The sequence below is a fragment of the Formica exsecta genome, unplaced genomic scaffold, assembly GCF_003651465.1.
Source record: "Formica exsecta isolate Colony F162 unplaced genomic scaffold, ASM365146v1 scaffold265, whole genome shotgun sequence".
NCBI lineage: Eukaryota > Metazoa > Arthropoda > Insecta > Hymenoptera > Formicidae > Formica > Formica exsecta.
Window position 1 is genome coordinate 267,697 of NW_021849915.1, and position 17,720 is coordinate 285,416.

At 33.6% G+C, this 17,720-nt stretch overlaps 2 protein-coding genes across 4 annotated transcripts; one reads left to right on the forward strand and one right to left on the reverse strand.

Annotated features, from left to right (window-relative positions):
• Positions 1-3,247: 3,247 nt before the first annotated feature.
• LOC115236960 lies at positions 3,248-8,022 on the forward strand. Its single transcript, XM_029809701.1, has 5 exons — positions 3,248-3,637; positions 4,649-5,004; positions 5,341-5,501; positions 6,793-6,977; positions 7,307-8,022. Exons 1-5 carry the CDS (start codon positions 3,533-3,535, stop codon positions 7,601-7,603), a joined length of 1,104 nt encoding a protein of 367 aa, XP_029665561.1. The 5' UTR covers positions 3,248-3,532; the 3' UTR covers positions 7,604-8,022.
• An 88-nt stretch (positions 8,023-8,110) lies between these two features.
• Positions 8,111-11,289, reverse strand: LOC115236959 (general transcription factor 3C polypeptide 5). 3 transcript variants are annotated; one of them, XM_029809700.1, is made up of 8 exons: positions 11,050-11,289; positions 10,791-10,852; positions 10,287-10,439; positions 9,666-10,206; positions 9,001-9,576; positions 8,697-8,905; positions 8,416-8,599; positions 8,111-8,341 (listed from the first exon to the last, which is right to left on the reverse strand). In XM_029809700.1, the coding sequence occupies exons 2-8, from the start codon at positions 10,797-10,799 to the stop codon at positions 8,169-8,171; spliced, it is 1,845 nt and encodes a 614-aa protein (XP_029665560.1). In that variant the 5' UTR covers positions 10,800-10,852; positions 11,050-11,289; the 3' UTR covers positions 8,111-8,168. The 3 variants fall into 3 exon arrangements, with proteins under 3 accessions (XP_029665560.1, XP_029665558.1, XP_029665559.1); XM_029809698.1 differs by having other exon boundaries at positions 10,665-10,852; XM_029809699.1 differs by having other exon boundaries at positions 10,665-10,852; positions 11,045-11,289.
• Between the last annotated feature and the right edge of the window lie 6,431 nt (positions 11,290-17,720).

Genomic DNA, 17,720 nt, shown 5'->3' on the forward strand with positions numbered 1-17,720 from the left:
TACTCGTTCCGTCTTTCTCACACGTTCAGTGGACACCGAGGTACCCTCGTCAACCGGAGACGCGACGCGATTGGCGCTTGGCAATCGATGTGTTTGACGCGCGATTGTGTAGGTGTGAGTCGCGGCTACAGCTACACGTCGCAGTCTCGTCTCTCGTCCAGCAACGGAGTCAGTGGAGCCGCTAACCTGGTAAGGATTGTTTCGCGGTCGTGTGTTAGGTTCGTTCTCGCGCGATCTCGACAGAGGACGATCGCACAAAAGGAATCGTCCTGCTGTCGCAATCGTCGTGATTTTTCCATCCGAGCCAGCGTCAGCGTGGCAGTGTTCGTGTCGCCGTGGAAGATATAGGCACTTCCAGCGAGTGATTCCTTTTGCTTTTTCGAATACGGATACGCGCGCGGCCCGCTGGGAAATCTGCTGCGACCCCAATCAGGTTAAAAAGGCTCTCTCGCCTGATTTACCGTTCGTTCGTGGTCAATGGGTGTGCGCGCCGCCCACGCAAATATGTTTATCAGTTTTTTTTTACTCGGTTTTACCCTCGCACGCTCTCCGGGGGCACTTGTCAATAATTCGAACGTACGTGACGTGAGAGTCGTGGGGTCTCCGTCGTGTCACGTCGCTACAAGCCTGCGCTTGTATTCTTGTCACGATAAAAGTGCACTCTTGTCGCGCCACTTCATTCAGGATTATTATAAATATCACATGAAAAAGAGAGAGAGAGAGAGAGAGAGCTTATTTTAAATAGTTAAATTTTCAGTAAAACATTTTTAAATGTCATCGTATATGTATAAATGAGAAAGTAGTCATATATGTATGTGTTAGAAAAAAGATTCGTGTTTGTCAAAACTCTCTTAAAATTAAAAAATTCCAAATATGCTCCCAGAACCCTTTTACGCTGACATTTCCTGATTTAATACCATAAAAGGATGAAATCCCTTTGTCGTAAAGATTTTAACCATTAGTAGGACACTATCGTCTCTTTGTAAAGGATATTCCTTCTCTCTTCAAAAAATCAAAGATCCATCTCGAGATTGTAAAAAGCGTTCTCGTTTCTTACTCTCGAAAGTAACAACTCATCCACTCTCTAAGAGCTCTGTCTGCGATACAAGTTTTATCGAGTTCTATCATTGTCCGAATAAAGTTCAGAGTTCAATAGAGAATATAAGTTTCTTCTCTCTCTCTCTCTCTCTCTCTCTTTTAATAGAGAATAATATTCTATTTTTCTTTATTTTCTTTAATATTACATCGTGTCGCGTACGTAATAACAGCTCTCTCGCAAGGACTTGTTTTTTCACGCATGGTCGATTAAAATAGAGATCGATATAGACGAGTTGGATTGGTTTGGCTTCATTGAATTTGCAATTCCTATAAAAATTTCTTTTTCTTCTCGGCCTCTCTTTTTTTCATCATGGAAAAATAACTCATCCATGGGATTCATTTTTTTATTCAATAACCACGACTCGATTAACTACGAACTTCGATTTCGTTGAATTTTATTAGAAAGTTAACTTGGCCTTTTTTTTTTTTTTTTTTGCTTCCATTGATTTGTTTTGATATTCAAACAAAGAAAATTGCACGAAAAAAAAATTACAACCGTTTAGTCGAGATAATAGCTTCAGTAATAGATATCGGTCAAGAAAATAATTCTATATAGAAAAAATTAAATAAATAAAAGATCTGGAGCACGATTTTATCTTTATATAAAACTTTGCTTCGAAAATCGTTTGAAAATTATTAATTTTTCTATTTTTTAATCAACTTGCATAAGTTTTTAATGGCATACGCCAGAATATGAATAAAAATGCAATATATTAAACAAAATATGAAAAGATTATATTAATACTGAATATTTTTCAATTAACTTATTTCATGTAACTTGAATTATTCTTTATTATATTTTTCAAAATAATATGTTGAATTTTTTTATTCAATTGATAATTATTATTGAAATATAAATAAAACAATTTATGTAATGTAATAACAAGTTATTCAATTCACAAACAAAAAATGTCAAATATTTTTATTCTCTTGAAATCGTTTTTTTTTTTTTTTTTTTAGTTAAATCGTACGAAAAAAAAATATTAACTTTATTTTCGTATTTATTATTTTTTACGTAGAATAATTTATAGCAAAATTTATCTTGATGTTATGCCTTTAAAATTGAATTAGTCGCGAATAATTAAAATACTATTGTGCAATAATTCAGTAACATTAAGTTGAAAAGTTTCATATTGTGCTGAGCTAAAAAGAATAGAAAGAATTAAAGAAATAAGAGTACAGAAATAAAAACACATATATAAATAAAAATCATAAAAAGTATATATCGGATAAAATATACAATATACATATTACTTCCTTTATTTTCCTTTCGCTCACAAGTGGAGTTTTGATATTCCGTAGATAAATCGAAAGAGTACGGAGACAAAGAAAAAAGTGTTCTTTCATATTAAAATTTTCGATAAACGATTACATCGACAAAATACAAGTAAGTGAAGCAATAGTAACTCGAGAAAGGCCAGCTCTCAAGCGCGCTTGAATCTACTTTCTCCCACGTGTGCTCTCAGGCGAATCGATCTAGTTGACGTGAACTTAAACGTCGTCGTTTAAAAGAACACAGAAGTTACATTTGCATAGAACTGTTACGATCCGAGGAGCATCGAAGCGTTTTCAATTTTAGATCGCGCGGAATCAGATGATCGCGGTTTCGAAGCAACGTGCGTTTCGAAGAAATTGCATTACACGGAAATTCCACGCCGCAATGGCAAGAACTAACTCTTTATCCACTTACGATGCCGCTCTCAAGCGAGTGAACGGAATACCGTAGGTTCTCGGAGACTGCATTAGGTGTACACACACGTTCAAGCGAACGGTTATTTGTTGCGGAGACTGGATCTTTAGGATTTCGCGATGAACTGTGGCTTTGTTTCGGTAGATGATAGCAATGTTAGACATATTTCCAATATTCGTTTTTTTTTTAATTTTAATTTAATTTAATTTTATTGTTATTATTATTATTATTATTATTATTTTTTTTTTTTTTTTTTTTATTGCGATTGTCAGGTTTATTATGAACTTATATTTCTCGTAAATTTTATAATTGTATATATATAACTCGCGTTAATAGGTGAAAAGAGAAACGAAAGGAGAGAAAGGACATTGTTGCCCCCAAATCCTGCGCACACTTTGAGTATTAATTACAATTAGTCGTTAAGCATTGATGATTTTTTTTTCAATGGCAAATCGGAGATCAACGCGAGCCAGGTGATGCGGAGATAAAAGAGAATGGGAGTCGTGTCGTAAAAACGAACGCAGGAAGGACGAGACGAAAGAGAGAACGGAAAAGTGGATTGATGAAAAGAGAGGAACTTGGTTAAAAGTATCAAGTGGGATCGAAGAGAGACGCGACACGAAAGACGATCGGGACGAGAGTGAAGATTACGCATTGTGTGCGCGAAACGGAAAGATATATGTATATATCTTATACCGTGGAGTGTGGATACACACATATACGCACACCAATGCTCAAGACCGTATGATGGCCGAGGTTTTGTCCGAGAATGTCCCGAGGGCTGTGAGCGTCGTCGCCGTCGACATCGCTGCTGTGGATAACGTCAGGAGCGACGTGAACAGAACACAGGTACCGTTTTTCAATTCTCGTTTTGACATTATATGTTCACGTGTAATCATCTAGTCACCGAAAAATCACCGTTCGCTCAATTATATATACACTGAGAAACGAAAAATAATTTTTGAAATATTTTATTTTTCTCTTTAGAGTTTGATAGCAGCTGTTAAATCCCCTTCATCTGGCCAAGATGAATTGATGAGTGAATGATTGGAAATTATGTACAAATATAACGTAGAGGAGGCTTTACTTTTATATAACAGGATGTCTGCTCTCCGGAAAAATATGGAAAACTTGGAATTGTCAGGGATTTCTTTTGTGGAAATATCAGAGAACTCTCATAGAATTTTTTTGAAAAAATTCTCTCTTTGATAATTTTGCTCCATATCGTAAACAGTCGGCAAGCCAAATGAATTATGCATTTAAAGTATTCTCTTTACTTGAAATTTTAAACGAAAATCTGGAAGATCAGGGAATTTTCAAGGATTTTTTTTTACAAAATTTGAGCAGACACCCTGTATATAATCTCGAATTTACCAATCTTATTTTTTCGAAAACAAAGCTTCGAAAGAAAATTTGTTCCATTTTCGATTCATTCTTTCATGCGGACATTCGTTTCTTCCGATTATATATATATATAAATATCGGAAAAATTTTTATCTACTCCAACATTTATAATACAATGTTCCCTGGTTATATAAAATTGCTGTTCGGGAGCGATCATAATCTTTCAACTAGAATACGAACGTATCTATTTTCCTGGAACTATTTGGGCGACTCGCCAAAGAGGAGAATGAGACGAGAATGAGAGCGAGCGAGATAGAGTGACATTTTATGAGCTTATTCAGCTATTTCGGCATCAGATAAGAGCTCGAGACTTCCTCGTTCAAGGGAAGAAGCGGGGAGAGAGATAATTCACTATCTTATAAGCGGAGGAAAAAATCGTTCTAACCGAATCCCAAAATTCGCATCACGGCTCGATCGAATCGTTGCACTAAAATTTATAATCTATTTGCATTTCAGGAAACGACACGGGACAATGTACGGTCTTTCACTTCGACGGAAGCGCAGACGGAGCTGGCGCTTCACGGTGGACCAGAAGCGAGTCAGAGCGAGGAGGTTCCCAATGGCATCCGAGACGCTCGTAGGCGAGAACGACGGTTACGAAGGCAACATCGTCGTGCCCTGAGATCCTGTTCCATACCGACAACGTATCCCGGAACCGCGCCAGGCTGTCAGACAGTCTCGACCGCGCTGGGAGTGCCGTTGGTGCCACCCCCTAGAGGTTTCCTTCATCCTCCTCCCCCACACTTGGGTCTCAGAGGTCTCAGCCTCGGCCTACCCTTCCCTGTACCCGCCAGCGTTTCTGCCTTCGGCAGGTGAGTCGCGGTTATTTTTGACTTTTTTTCCGCGAGAGACGTTACATTTTAAAGCTGTATTTAATTCGACGGTATATGTGAAAGATAAATGTAAAGTTAACAAATAAATAACACGTTGCGAGACATTAAAATAACTGATAAAAATGTAACTTCAAATTTTCTAATTAATTATACGGGACAAACAGGCGTTTCTAATCCGAAAGTACATCTCATTTACGAGCTATATGATCGTACACAGCTTTACGACTGGCGTTGTACAGTGTGCGCACACTAAATGATCATCACGAGACGAGTGTATGTCAGTGGGTCACTCAACGATCACTTCTTGTGTCACAGAGATGCAGTTCCGAAACAGTGCTGCGGCTTAAGTTCCCCGCCTGTACGCTGGTCCATATTGGGTGTTGGTTTCGTGGGTCTAGTTTGCGCCGGTGCTGGCACTCTCCTAGGCGCTCTCAAAGCTTCCGGTCGTGATCATCTCGTGGGAATATTCATGTCCGGTAAGGAAACACATTTTCCTTATTCGAGATTACCGATATGCGAGATTGTAGTAAAAAGATACAAAATCCGGTGATTAAAAATAATGAAGCTAATTTTATTAAGGAAAAAAGACTACAATATGTTTGTATGTGTGATTATACGATAAAAAATTGTTATTTTATTCATAATATATTCCTCCTTAGAATATAGCAAATAAATGACACAGTCAACCAGCGACTGGAACGATTTGTGAAGGTATTATCTTGATGTGAGAAAAAATTTTGCAAGAAATCTTTGTATAGTCATAGCCTTTTGTATGTACTGCTGTACTATATGAAACAAATGTATATCTCTAGAGGTAGTTTATCTTTATTGGCAATATTTCACGAAAATTAAATATATACTCGGGAGGATTGAAAGATCATAAACTCGAGAATTAAAAATGACTCGGCCGAAATGATTTTATTCAGAACTAGAGTTACTATACGTTTAATTTCAAAATCTGTAATGCTTATTTTCTCAAAATTACTTAAATGTCAGTTACGATTTTTTCTTTTAGCTATAGATTTTCGATGTCTTCGAAAAAACTTTTTTTTAGCGAAAATTTCAATTTTTTCAGTTCAAAAACAAGTATGCGTATATTCATTTATTTGCTATATTCTCCCGACTTAGCGATTATTTTTATTCTTGAATTTTTTTTTAATATAAATTTCTTTGTGTAGAGAAAGAATTGTGGAAGAGAAACCACATAAATGTCTTATTTACAAGTTTTTGAAATTTACTGTAAAAAAAAAATCGCTTTAATAATCATTATGTAGAGTGCCAAGACCAATTAAATTTACGTGGCGACAGAGTCTAGCAAGGGACAGAAGAAGAGGATAGGGAAACTCGAGTTTGCAACAGTTACTTTCTAAACGTAAGCATGTAACCTGCGACCTGCTCAGAATGCCTCTCACAATAGGGGAATGCTCTAACCTACAGAGAGATCGATGTCGTACACTTATACACATAGAAGGGCCGTGAGATCGAAGGAGTGACGTACTCGTAGATCGGAGAAACAGATATCGCTGCTGGTTGACTAGATAAACACTGCAATTTATGTGTCTTTTTTTTTACTTTCACTTAAAAACCAGACTGTAATCTATAAATATTTCAACTGTTTAAATCTATTATAAACGAATATTAGGACGAATGTGAAGATTTTAGAGAGAGATTACTTTCTTCGTATTGTAATTATAAAAGCTATTACATAATATTACAATGGCATTACATAAGTATTATTATTACAATAGTATGTATTGTCTGTTAAAGGTATAGGAGTGCTTCTGGTATTGGTGAGTGCAGTAGCATGGCGATTGACCAACCAAGACTACTGTGGCAGCTTCTTTGGTTTCACAGGCATTTCCGGTAGGATACCCCCTATGAGACCGATACATCCGTATGCCGCTATGCTTTATCCGGAATTCCAGTTTAGAACCCCACCACCGAGTTATCAGGTAAAATAGCATATAGTAGGATAAAATCTGTAATCTGTAAAAAGTATCCGAAAAAAAATCGAATTCAATATTCGATTTCAATTTTTAGATACTTTTACCAATTAAATGTGTAATGATATGAAAACTAATAATCTGTATATGCTTTCTAAAAAATCTTAGAGATGTATACAAATTGGTGCTATTTGTATCACATATTCATTCAAACACTTGATTTTTTTTATCTGAATACATTCTTGGCGCGCACGCACACACTTGGTGTTCGAGATGCTGTTGCGTCTCTTGATCATAAAAAAATTTATATAATGTGCAAACTATATATTTCGTTACAGGCTAGTATGCAAGAATATAGACTTCGGCTGTTGTTGTTGGACCGACTGCAACCTACAACGTCGCCGCCACCGACCTACAGATCGAACGCAGGAAGTATCGCGGCTCCTGCTACAACGAGGGAGAGTCGACCACCGAGTTATTGCGCTGAAACGAATGTCACACCGAATGCCACTCTAGTACCCTCGAAAAAGGACGCGAATCTCGTTAGAATTGTTCAAACTGAATCCGAGCCAGTTATTCTCAGCGGTGATCAAACACCACCCATAACTGCTGTCGAAGTACTGGCGCATCTTTAGATTCCGAGCGAGGAATATCACATAGTATATCACACGTTTGGCCATTTTTACAAAGTCTAAAGCGATTGTGATCATGCATCTGGAAGATGATGTAATTGTGTAAATTAATTATGGTCGTGAAAAAAGATGAAAATACTTTAGACGCCATGTATGCCTTCACACCTCAACTTCCATGTCGAATGCATCATATGTAGATATTCATTCATCATGACACAAATCTGTGTGCAATTGGATACTTGATGTTTGTATATATAGGCCTATATGTGTAAAACGAAGAAATTCATACTATAATTTTTAATTAAGGATAATTATATTTATTTTATATATATACACATACACATACATACATATATATTACATTTACATATATCTGCATATGTGTATATATACAGATAAACATACTTTTATATATATAAAAGTATAATTATCTCTGTAAAACTTTAAATCTAATGCTTTGTAAACAAATGTCAAGTTAATTTAGGATATTACACCTCAATGCATTTTTCAAGAGGTATCTAGCAAAAAAATGTAGTTAGACTTTTTTCTTGCATATTTATAATTTTAATTATTTAAATTCAGGTTTCAAATCTTCATTAATCACATTCAATTCCAAAGTAGGAGTAACATTTGATTGAATCTCTGTAGAATTCGCTTTGCCTTTTCTCGTTCTTTTATTAATCGTTTTATTAGTTTTTAATTTAATGCCATGTTTCCGTTTCCTTGGAAGCGATGTTGGATCTATAATAAAAAAGTATATAAATTTATTCTTGATATATATAACATAATTTTAATGAAGTTAAACAAATACATACGATCCTCAGGAATGTTCATCCTCTTTCTCAGAACGGCGCGCACTTGTTTGTTTAAAATTTCTCTGCATTGTACATCAAAACCAGTTGGCAGCCATCCTCTCTTCTCATGACATTTTATACCAGGTAAGGGATCAGGGAGCTTTGCCAACATTTCTTGTATTTCTCCTATTAGAACGTCACAATACTAATAACAGAATAAATAAAGATAGTTTTATTTATTGCACAAAACCAAGTATTTTCGATAAGTTATCAATGCTGCGGAGAAAGAAATTGACAAATACCTGATAAAACATTTGTCGGGAAGGAGGTACCATGCCTTCTCGGTATATATACACATTCTCGTGTAAATGCCGCTCTTTCTTCGGGTTTTGTTGCTGACTCAGGGTAGCAGTGAGTATAGCAGGTTTTTGTTTAGAAACGGGCGCAGATTTGTATGGTAATGTATAATTTGAATAATTTCTTTTGCATCTGACGGTCAAACCTAATCCATCTATAGATCACATACAAAAATTTTAATCTTTTTTATAGAATATTCTTGTATTGTATAAAATATTAAATATCTTTGGCAATCGATATATGACTTACGCATAGCTTTTAATCTATAATCCAACGTCTGATACTTTCTCGCATTAATATCCTTTCTTGGATCGTAACCAAGTTTCACCCACATGATTCTCCATGGTCCGGTCATAAAATAATATGCCACTGACGGTAATAATATCTTTAATTGTTCAGACGTATATTGTGTCTTATACATGATAGCATTTTTGGACCAAATTGGACGTTCCTCAAAAAGTTGGCGCACTTGTTCCAAGTGTGCATTTTGAAGGAACTTTACTTTCATAGCTGTTTCAATGCCTTTTGGTGCTGCGGTGGGCACCCCTAGCGTGGAAAAGTATATATAATTGGGAAAGCCCGCTTGACACTTTTTGTTTTTACCAATTATATTCTCCGAGTTAGAATCTATCTCAGTTTTTGGTATGTATTGCTGCACAGTGTCCATTCTGCTGAACGCGGCTGGTGGTAGAAAATAAGGCACGTCATTTTTCAACCAAGAATAAGGTGGAATACCTGTCGGATAAATCGAGCTATATATGCATTCCAATTTTTTGGGATTTGATTTGCTCTGTGTCATTGGTACATATTGAAAATCGCATAAATCTAAAAGAAAAAAGGAAGAATATGTTAAATAAGAAAAAAAGATTGGAATTATTATATAGAGAATATTTTACATAATTTATTGAACATACTGGTAAATTTGAATTCAGTCTCGACTCTTCCTAATATTTTTAAACATGGTAACTCATAATCTGTCTTTTGGGATAAATTTTCATATCTGTTATTGTCAAATGTAGACAATACATTCTTTTTTCTTTTTGGCGAGCTTTTATCTTCATGTGTACCATCAATATTTTTAATGTTATCTGCAGTACATCTTTTGTCTACAGTATCTTCAATACTAACATTATCTTTGCAGCTGTCCTCTTTTATCGTAGCATTAAATGCACTATTAATCTGTTCATCCTCCACCAAATGGGATGTTTTAAGATTTTCTTTGCTACCAATAATGCAAGATGCAGTAGCTTCTAGATTTGTAGCATTCAGATTTATAGCATCCATACATTTTGATTTTGTAGCCTCTGTCATATCTGCTTGTGTTACCCTATTTTTCTTTATCCTAACTCTAAGTAAAAAACCAATTGTACTATGTCTATCTCCACAGGCAGGTTTGCTATATCCATCATCAGGTCTAAACCGCAATTCTAATCTCCTATTAGGAGCATCTACAGTCTGTTAAATGACCAAATATATGTAATTAAGTAATTTAATATAATTAATTGAATATGAAATGTATAATTTGTATCACGTACCATAGAAATAGAGCTAATGCCACCTAATGTTTCGATTGCTTTATCAACATTAACTATGTTACCCGGATATTTAATGCATATCAGCTTCTTATCAAATTTGTGTCCAGAAATAACTGGGCCTGCACACTGGCCATCCTGTTTATTCATCTGTATCTGTAACAGGATACTATTCAGAATAAATATCTTTAATTTAATCTGCTCATCTTAGATTTTGATAAAATACACTCATTCCGATTTTGTGCCACAGACTTTGTTTAAACTTAAATTATACCCTCTCCAAATATAAATAAAAAACTTTTATCTTTATGCATAAAGGCATGAAATGTGAGTGCATTTGCATCAAAATCTGAGCGAATTAAATTGAATATTTATCCTTGCGTTATTCTCTGGCATTTCGATAAAGGAATCATCGCTATCCATTTCTTGACGATAATTGTCCACGTTAAAGTCCGCATCCTTATCATCTTGTTTGTCAAACGTTTCAATGTCACTCGGTTCACTTACCTCACTCATAGTATTATTTTTTTATTTTAAATCACATTTAATCATGCATATCTTTCTCGATTCTGAATGATGTGTAATTACATAAGATATAAACAAACAAGTAGAATAATAACATGAGATACTAGTTGCTTTCCATTTGCACTCAAGTGATACTGAGTCACTCAGTTATGTGAGTATTTCATACTCAGACAATTATGTCATTGACCTGCTTATTTTGGTAACAAAGCTATCATATAACAATATAGATTCATAACCTCACTTTTAATGTGAGTCTATTAGACTCACTAAAGCACACGGTCTCGATGTCTCGATCGTGTGCAGAAACCACGTAAAAACTCAGTTGAATCTCACTTGCTAGCATCAAAAGGAACGTGCATTCAACTGAGTTATGACGTCACAAGAGAGAATTATCTGAGTTTTGATGTAAATGGAAAGCAACTACTAATCACTAATCAGCTGATGATGGCTGCGTTCGGGAAGCACGCTTTTAAAGATTCTACGTGAATGCGTGTCGATAAATCTACCAATGGCCGCGTTCAGCAGAGAAAGCGCTCAGTTATCGTCTTGTCAACACTTGACGTTGATTCGTTGGTTCTAAAAGTAAGAACCAATCACATTCGATTGCTACTAAGCGGTTTTCTCTGTTGAACGCGGCCAGTGAGATAGCTGGTATCATAGACATAGTATATCTCATAGACATAGTATATCTAGACCGAGAAAGGCAAACGCTACGCTCGGTCTAGATATACTATGTCTATGTCCGCGAATTACTATTGCAAAGTTTGACCTTGACCAATCAGAACAAGGAATACTGGCGCTAATTTCAAAACGTTACGTCCGGCTTTCTCCTCTTTTTTTTTTGTAGGGACGGCAAGCGTTTGTACAGAGCGGGTTTCGATGATATTCGCACAAGTAAATCCTTCCTTTTTGGCAGTGAATTTTAAAATTTAGAACACGATCAATTGACGATGCAATTGACATTGATAAATTTTCCTGATGTTTGTTTGGAGGCGATCTTGTCTAATTTCTCTTATGATGAGATTTTTAAATATATAGAATCGTATATGCATATTTGGAATATTTCTCATGCATAATAAAAAAAAGACAATTTAAATAAATTTTGCATGCGTCTTGTTTATAGTTATCACTATTAAACAAGTACATTGCAATTAGGATTAATTTGCATTTTCTTTATGCATTAGGTAATTGATGAAATTTTTCATATCCTTCAATTAATTCGAAAAACAAGGACACCACCTAGAGCATATGATATACTTCAATGGCTGTGGGATATAAGCATTAGAGCCATGGAGTATTTTAATGAAAAGATTTGGCCAGATTTAAAATTCAATATTTGCACACATATGATTAAAATCGTGGATTCGTAAAATATACCTGGTAAGGTCGTGATCTCCCCAAGTAGAAATAACTCTGCACTGCCACATTACAACGATTATAGCTCGATCAACTTAGAAAAATTTAATCGGACTTTAAAGAAAATTAAAGAAGATCAAGACATGCTGTTAGCTGAGATGCGAAAGCGTTTTGAGGAATGGAACCAGAGAATGGTTGACTTGATTACCAAACTAAGCTCAGCATGCAAAAAAATTCAGAATCTCTTTTAGAATGAGCTCTAATAGATCTATTTGCGGGATGGGGGGGGGGGCGGCTTGCAATAGGGTACGCAGTGTACGCTTGAGCGTAGGGCGCACAAATGGATGGAGCGCCAAATTTGCAATTATAAAGGCACCAAAATGTTGCCCCCTAAGGAAAATGAAAATCACTGCTCTTACCCAGCCGTATAGTAGCGTCAATCAGATACATTTTAGAGCCGGCGGAATTACATGGCCAGATTCATTTTTCGCCACGGTAAAACGGCCGGTTGGTGCATGTCCGTGCTAAATGTATATATATGTGGATTAAAAATGCGGAGAAATATTATGGATTTATTAATGTTATTAGCTGTCCGTGGTGTTTTGTCATTCTAATATATACTACAGCGATAATAAGTTATAATTGAAATATTTTTATGTATATGCGCATGTAAAATGAAATAAATTTTCTTAAATTAAAATTTTCTTAATAACTTTTTCCCTAATTTTCAAATATAACGTGTAAAAGATATTTATAATAAATTGCTTTCACTTTTTTCTTATTCTTGAAACAAAATTATTAAGCATTTTGACTATTATCAAATCATGCTTTTAATTTATATAGCTTTTTATTATTAATTTTATTATTATATTATTCAATTAATTTTTTAATTTATGAAGTCAGTTGGATGCACTAGTGCGCATCGATGCACATTAAAAGCTAATACATAGACAAATTTATATAAGCATAATTAATTTTTCTTATAGTTTTAATCATGTTCTATCGTTTTTTTAAGAAGTTTTAATTGTTGACAGCATTAATTAATTTTTTCACGTTTATATGATCGCCGCTGTCAGATTTTCGCAAAATGTTATAAAGTGTCAAAAAATCGCGATATCTTGTGCAATATTGTTTTTTTAGCGTATAATATGTTGTGTTTTTCTATCTTGTGAAATTCCACTCTAAATTTTAATTAAAAGGTCAGAAATGCGAAAATGTTTTTTTTGGAAAATTTAGATATGTATTTGTACGACATCAATTTAAAAAACGATTAAAACTCCTTTTTCTCTATTATTGTCTTTTTCATTTTCATTTTATTTAAAAATATTAATATAAAAAATGTAACTATGTTAGTATCTCTCTTAGTCTGACTCTTCCCCTTCGACCTGTCCGGCATGGGTGACCCTACCAGTAACTATTAGCGTTTTCGAGCAAGCAAATTTGATCGCTTTGAGAGCGATTAAACCCAATTTACGATGAATATATACTTGATCACAAATAGATTTTGAGAGAATCTGATTAATAAAAAAGTACTTGGTCTACTGGCGCATTTTGCGCAGACTTTCAAAGAAAATATTCGAGAAAGGATAGACGAAGCTTCGATGTAAATCAACGTAATGTAAGCTTCGATTAAATCACAAGAAAAACAACAAACCGCGATTTAAAATTTGCGAAAAAAACGCGACGAATAAATAAATCGATGATAATTATATTTTTACGATATATAATTTTTGGAACAATCAGAGAAACGATATAATTACTACATACTTATACGAAAATTTCGACAGACGTTTAAAACGCTTTTTATAATCGCATCTGTAACAGGATATTTGTAAAAAATCTAATGCCCGATTTATTTTCAAATGCGTGATTTTATGCAAATTTCGCGATTGAGAATAAGAATATAAGTACCGTTTCGCGGAGGATTGCCTAAACAAGATAAAATCTTATAAATCTTAAAATACCGTTATAAAAACATTGCGTTATCGCCGCGTTAAAAAAATATTTTACATCTTTTTGAAATTTTTGCTTTAATTCATACTTTAACATGTTTCAATAAATATATATAAAAAATCTATATTTAAAAAATCTATTGAAAGTTATATAATTTAATATATTCTAGCCCATCCATTTTGAGGCAACGAATTTATTTATAATCTACAATCTACATTTATATCTACAATATCTACGAATCCGTTACCTCTAAAGAAAATAAAGTTTATCACTCACCGGCACTGATGCGCAACAGCGGAGTTGTTGGTCTTGAGGCTACGTTGTCTGTAACATACAAATATAAAATCCAAATTCCTTCTGTTGCCGGCTAATTATTATCGCCGGTGCATGAGCGTAATTTTACGCTCATTTATGGTCGTGAGACATCACGACCGTTTGTCATGCATTATTTTAATATACATATCTTTACTTGAATTAATATAATGCCAAGTTATCAATCAAAATTAATTGATTGAGATTCTTATAATAATATAATATTTTCTTAATAATAATATATAATTTAATAATATATAATTTATATTAAAATAAAATTAATAAAACATTTATATTTCATAAATATCAATCAAATCAAAATCAAATCGTAAAATTCGGAATAATCTTCTCGCGATTCTGCATTGTCGAAGGCAGTCGTCAAATTTCATGAACGAAAAACTAATATTTAATCGATAGCTTAACATCGAGTCTTCACATTCTTATCCAATAATTTTTCTATTAAATACTAGAATAATTAGCGATACTCATGATATTTATAAAGTTTGAAATAAAATTTCCCGAATTTATATATATCAACAATTCTTTGGTATGAAAACACAAGCTTTAAGTTTAATAATAAAATTATAAATATTATGAAAACAACAAATAATATATAAAAATTGAAAATTAACAAATATATTAATTTAGGATTTCTATTATATTGTCATTATATATGTTCTTTCGGTAAATTTTCGTGTAATTTACAAAAAAAAGGAAGTTTCATATAATTTATAATATTATCAATACAATTATATAATTACATATAAATTACAATTCTAACACAATAATAATTACAATTAATTATTGTACAATTATAATTAGAGTACAATTTATAATTACTGATGCTATCAGTATCAAATAGATATATCCGATATATCTAATAATTCAAATAATTGATATTGACAGCGTTTAGTTCAAGAATTCAATATTACATAAATTTATAAATATAACAAATATATATGCAAATTTAAATATATAACATAAAATGTAACACACATGCGTATTACATTTTATTTTGTACATAATAAATATATATACAATTTTTGATTTATAAAAGAAGATGTAGCACGTGTATGTTATTTTTGAAATTTTTTATAATTAGTTTTAATTTTTCTACTATTTAATTTTTAATTTAGATTGTAGAAAAGTTAATAATTTCAATTTTTCTATAATTTTTTTATAATTAATTTTCACTTTTTAGTTTTTCCTAAAAGAATCCTATTTTTTAGTTTTCCTAAGAATTTTAAGAAATTAAACGCTTAAAGAATTAAATGACTATCTTAAGTTAAGATAGTCCTAATAGATAGTCCTAACAACCCTACTTTTACTGGCTAAGCCAGCGAGAATCCGGGATCACCGAAATTTTGGGGAATGTGTCTTAAGCGCGTGCCCTACTCGCGTGCCTTATTCGCATGCCCTACTCGCGCGCCCTACTCATGTATCCTATTCGCGTGCCCTAATAGGATGCACCGTATGTGGCTTCTGTTGGGCCAGTTGGACCTACCTTTCGTTGATCCTGGCCATATTCATTCTGGCTACATCTAGCCAGAGATGTAACTTCGACCTCTATCAGAGATCAATGAAGGAGAGAAATTCCTTCCGTTGCCGGCTAATTATTATCGCCGGTACATGAGCGTAATTTTACGCTCGTTTACAGTCGTTTACGGTCGTGAGACATTACGACCGTTTGTCATGCATTATTTACGTGCGCATAGCGTGTGTGTAAGAGCAAATGTATTTAAGAAGTGTACTTTCATCTAAAAAATATGAAAAAGTTACTCGTGTTTTAACAGAGAGTGTCAGTTTTCTGAGGTTAATTTAAAATAAGCAATTAATTTTTTTTCTCTTGAAAATACATTTATAAATATTCAAAAGTATTCATAATGCAGAATTCACTAGAAATTTTTAGATTAGATAGATCAGCTGATAAGGAACGATTAATACGATATTTGTGATTAATGATCAACATGTAATTACAAAACTAAGAAGTAAAATATTTCTTGAAAATTTATATGCTTTATTCCGAAGTCTGCATTAATGAAATTTATGCAATATTAATTGATCAAAATAATCGTACAAGAAATTACATGTGTACTATTCTTAATTTTTTAAAAATTGTTATAGTGTTATTTGCTATTGCATTTGTTTGATATCCTCTTCTCGATTTAATAAATCGTGATTGGAGAGATATCTGGCAAATAAAAACCAACCGCGGTTGAAAATGCGAATATTTTTCAAGAAAATTAATTATAATTTCTTAGTAAATTATATCTACTTGGCACACTTTTCCTTTGTTAATTGGTACAAATAATTATAAAATCTCAATTTGAGAGACTGTAATACCTCCTTAAACTTTTCCAAAAAATCGTAGGCTAGAAAAATATCGGTACATAACGCCTAAATAGGAAGTCCGATTCGATTCTCAATACTTGATTATTAAGGTGTTTCACAATAATTCCAGAATTATAAAAGATTAAATTTGAACATTAATATCAGAGAGAGAGAGAGAGGGGGAAGAGAGGGAGAAAGGAGGCAGATATAAACAAAGTTACAACGTGCCAAGTGGATATAAAATGATAAATACAAATATAAATTACTTACGGTTGCTCCGTCCGTCGCCTGATGCTTTTCCGAAATTCTTTTTCCACTCTCGTTTTTTTGCTGTATTCTCATACCACCTACACTCACTCGCGAAAATACGATTAATTACGATTAGTCGAACGTGATAATCGCCGGACATTTTGCATGGCTCTCCCAATCGCGGAACAATCGCATGCACGCTTCGATAAAGATTTATCATCGCGATACAGTTTTGTGTCGTTTATTAAAAGTTAATTGTTCGTTAATTGTGTAATAATCATCTTCAAAATTAATCGTCGCGATATAATTAACATATGATTTAACGTATGTAAAGGATAATTAATTATTAATTATATTAATCATATTAATCAAATTATTCCTCGATAGTTGACGCGATCGCGTTTGGAAAAGAAATTCGACGGAGCGTCTCGCATCACTACTTTTCTGTTCGAGTGTCGTCGCGCGAATAATAACAAGGCATAAGACGACGTAAACAATAGAGCGCTAATGTTTACGCTACCAAGGCCGAACACCTTGTTACTGATAATACCCAAATATTTCACATCCTATGACGTATGTACATACGCGAAATATTATAAATTATTTTATTATAAATTATATAAGTATTTTAAATTATAGATTAATTATTTATTAATGGATAGATGTATCACGAAGCTTTTAAGTTAATTACTCGAAATTGCGCGTTCCTAA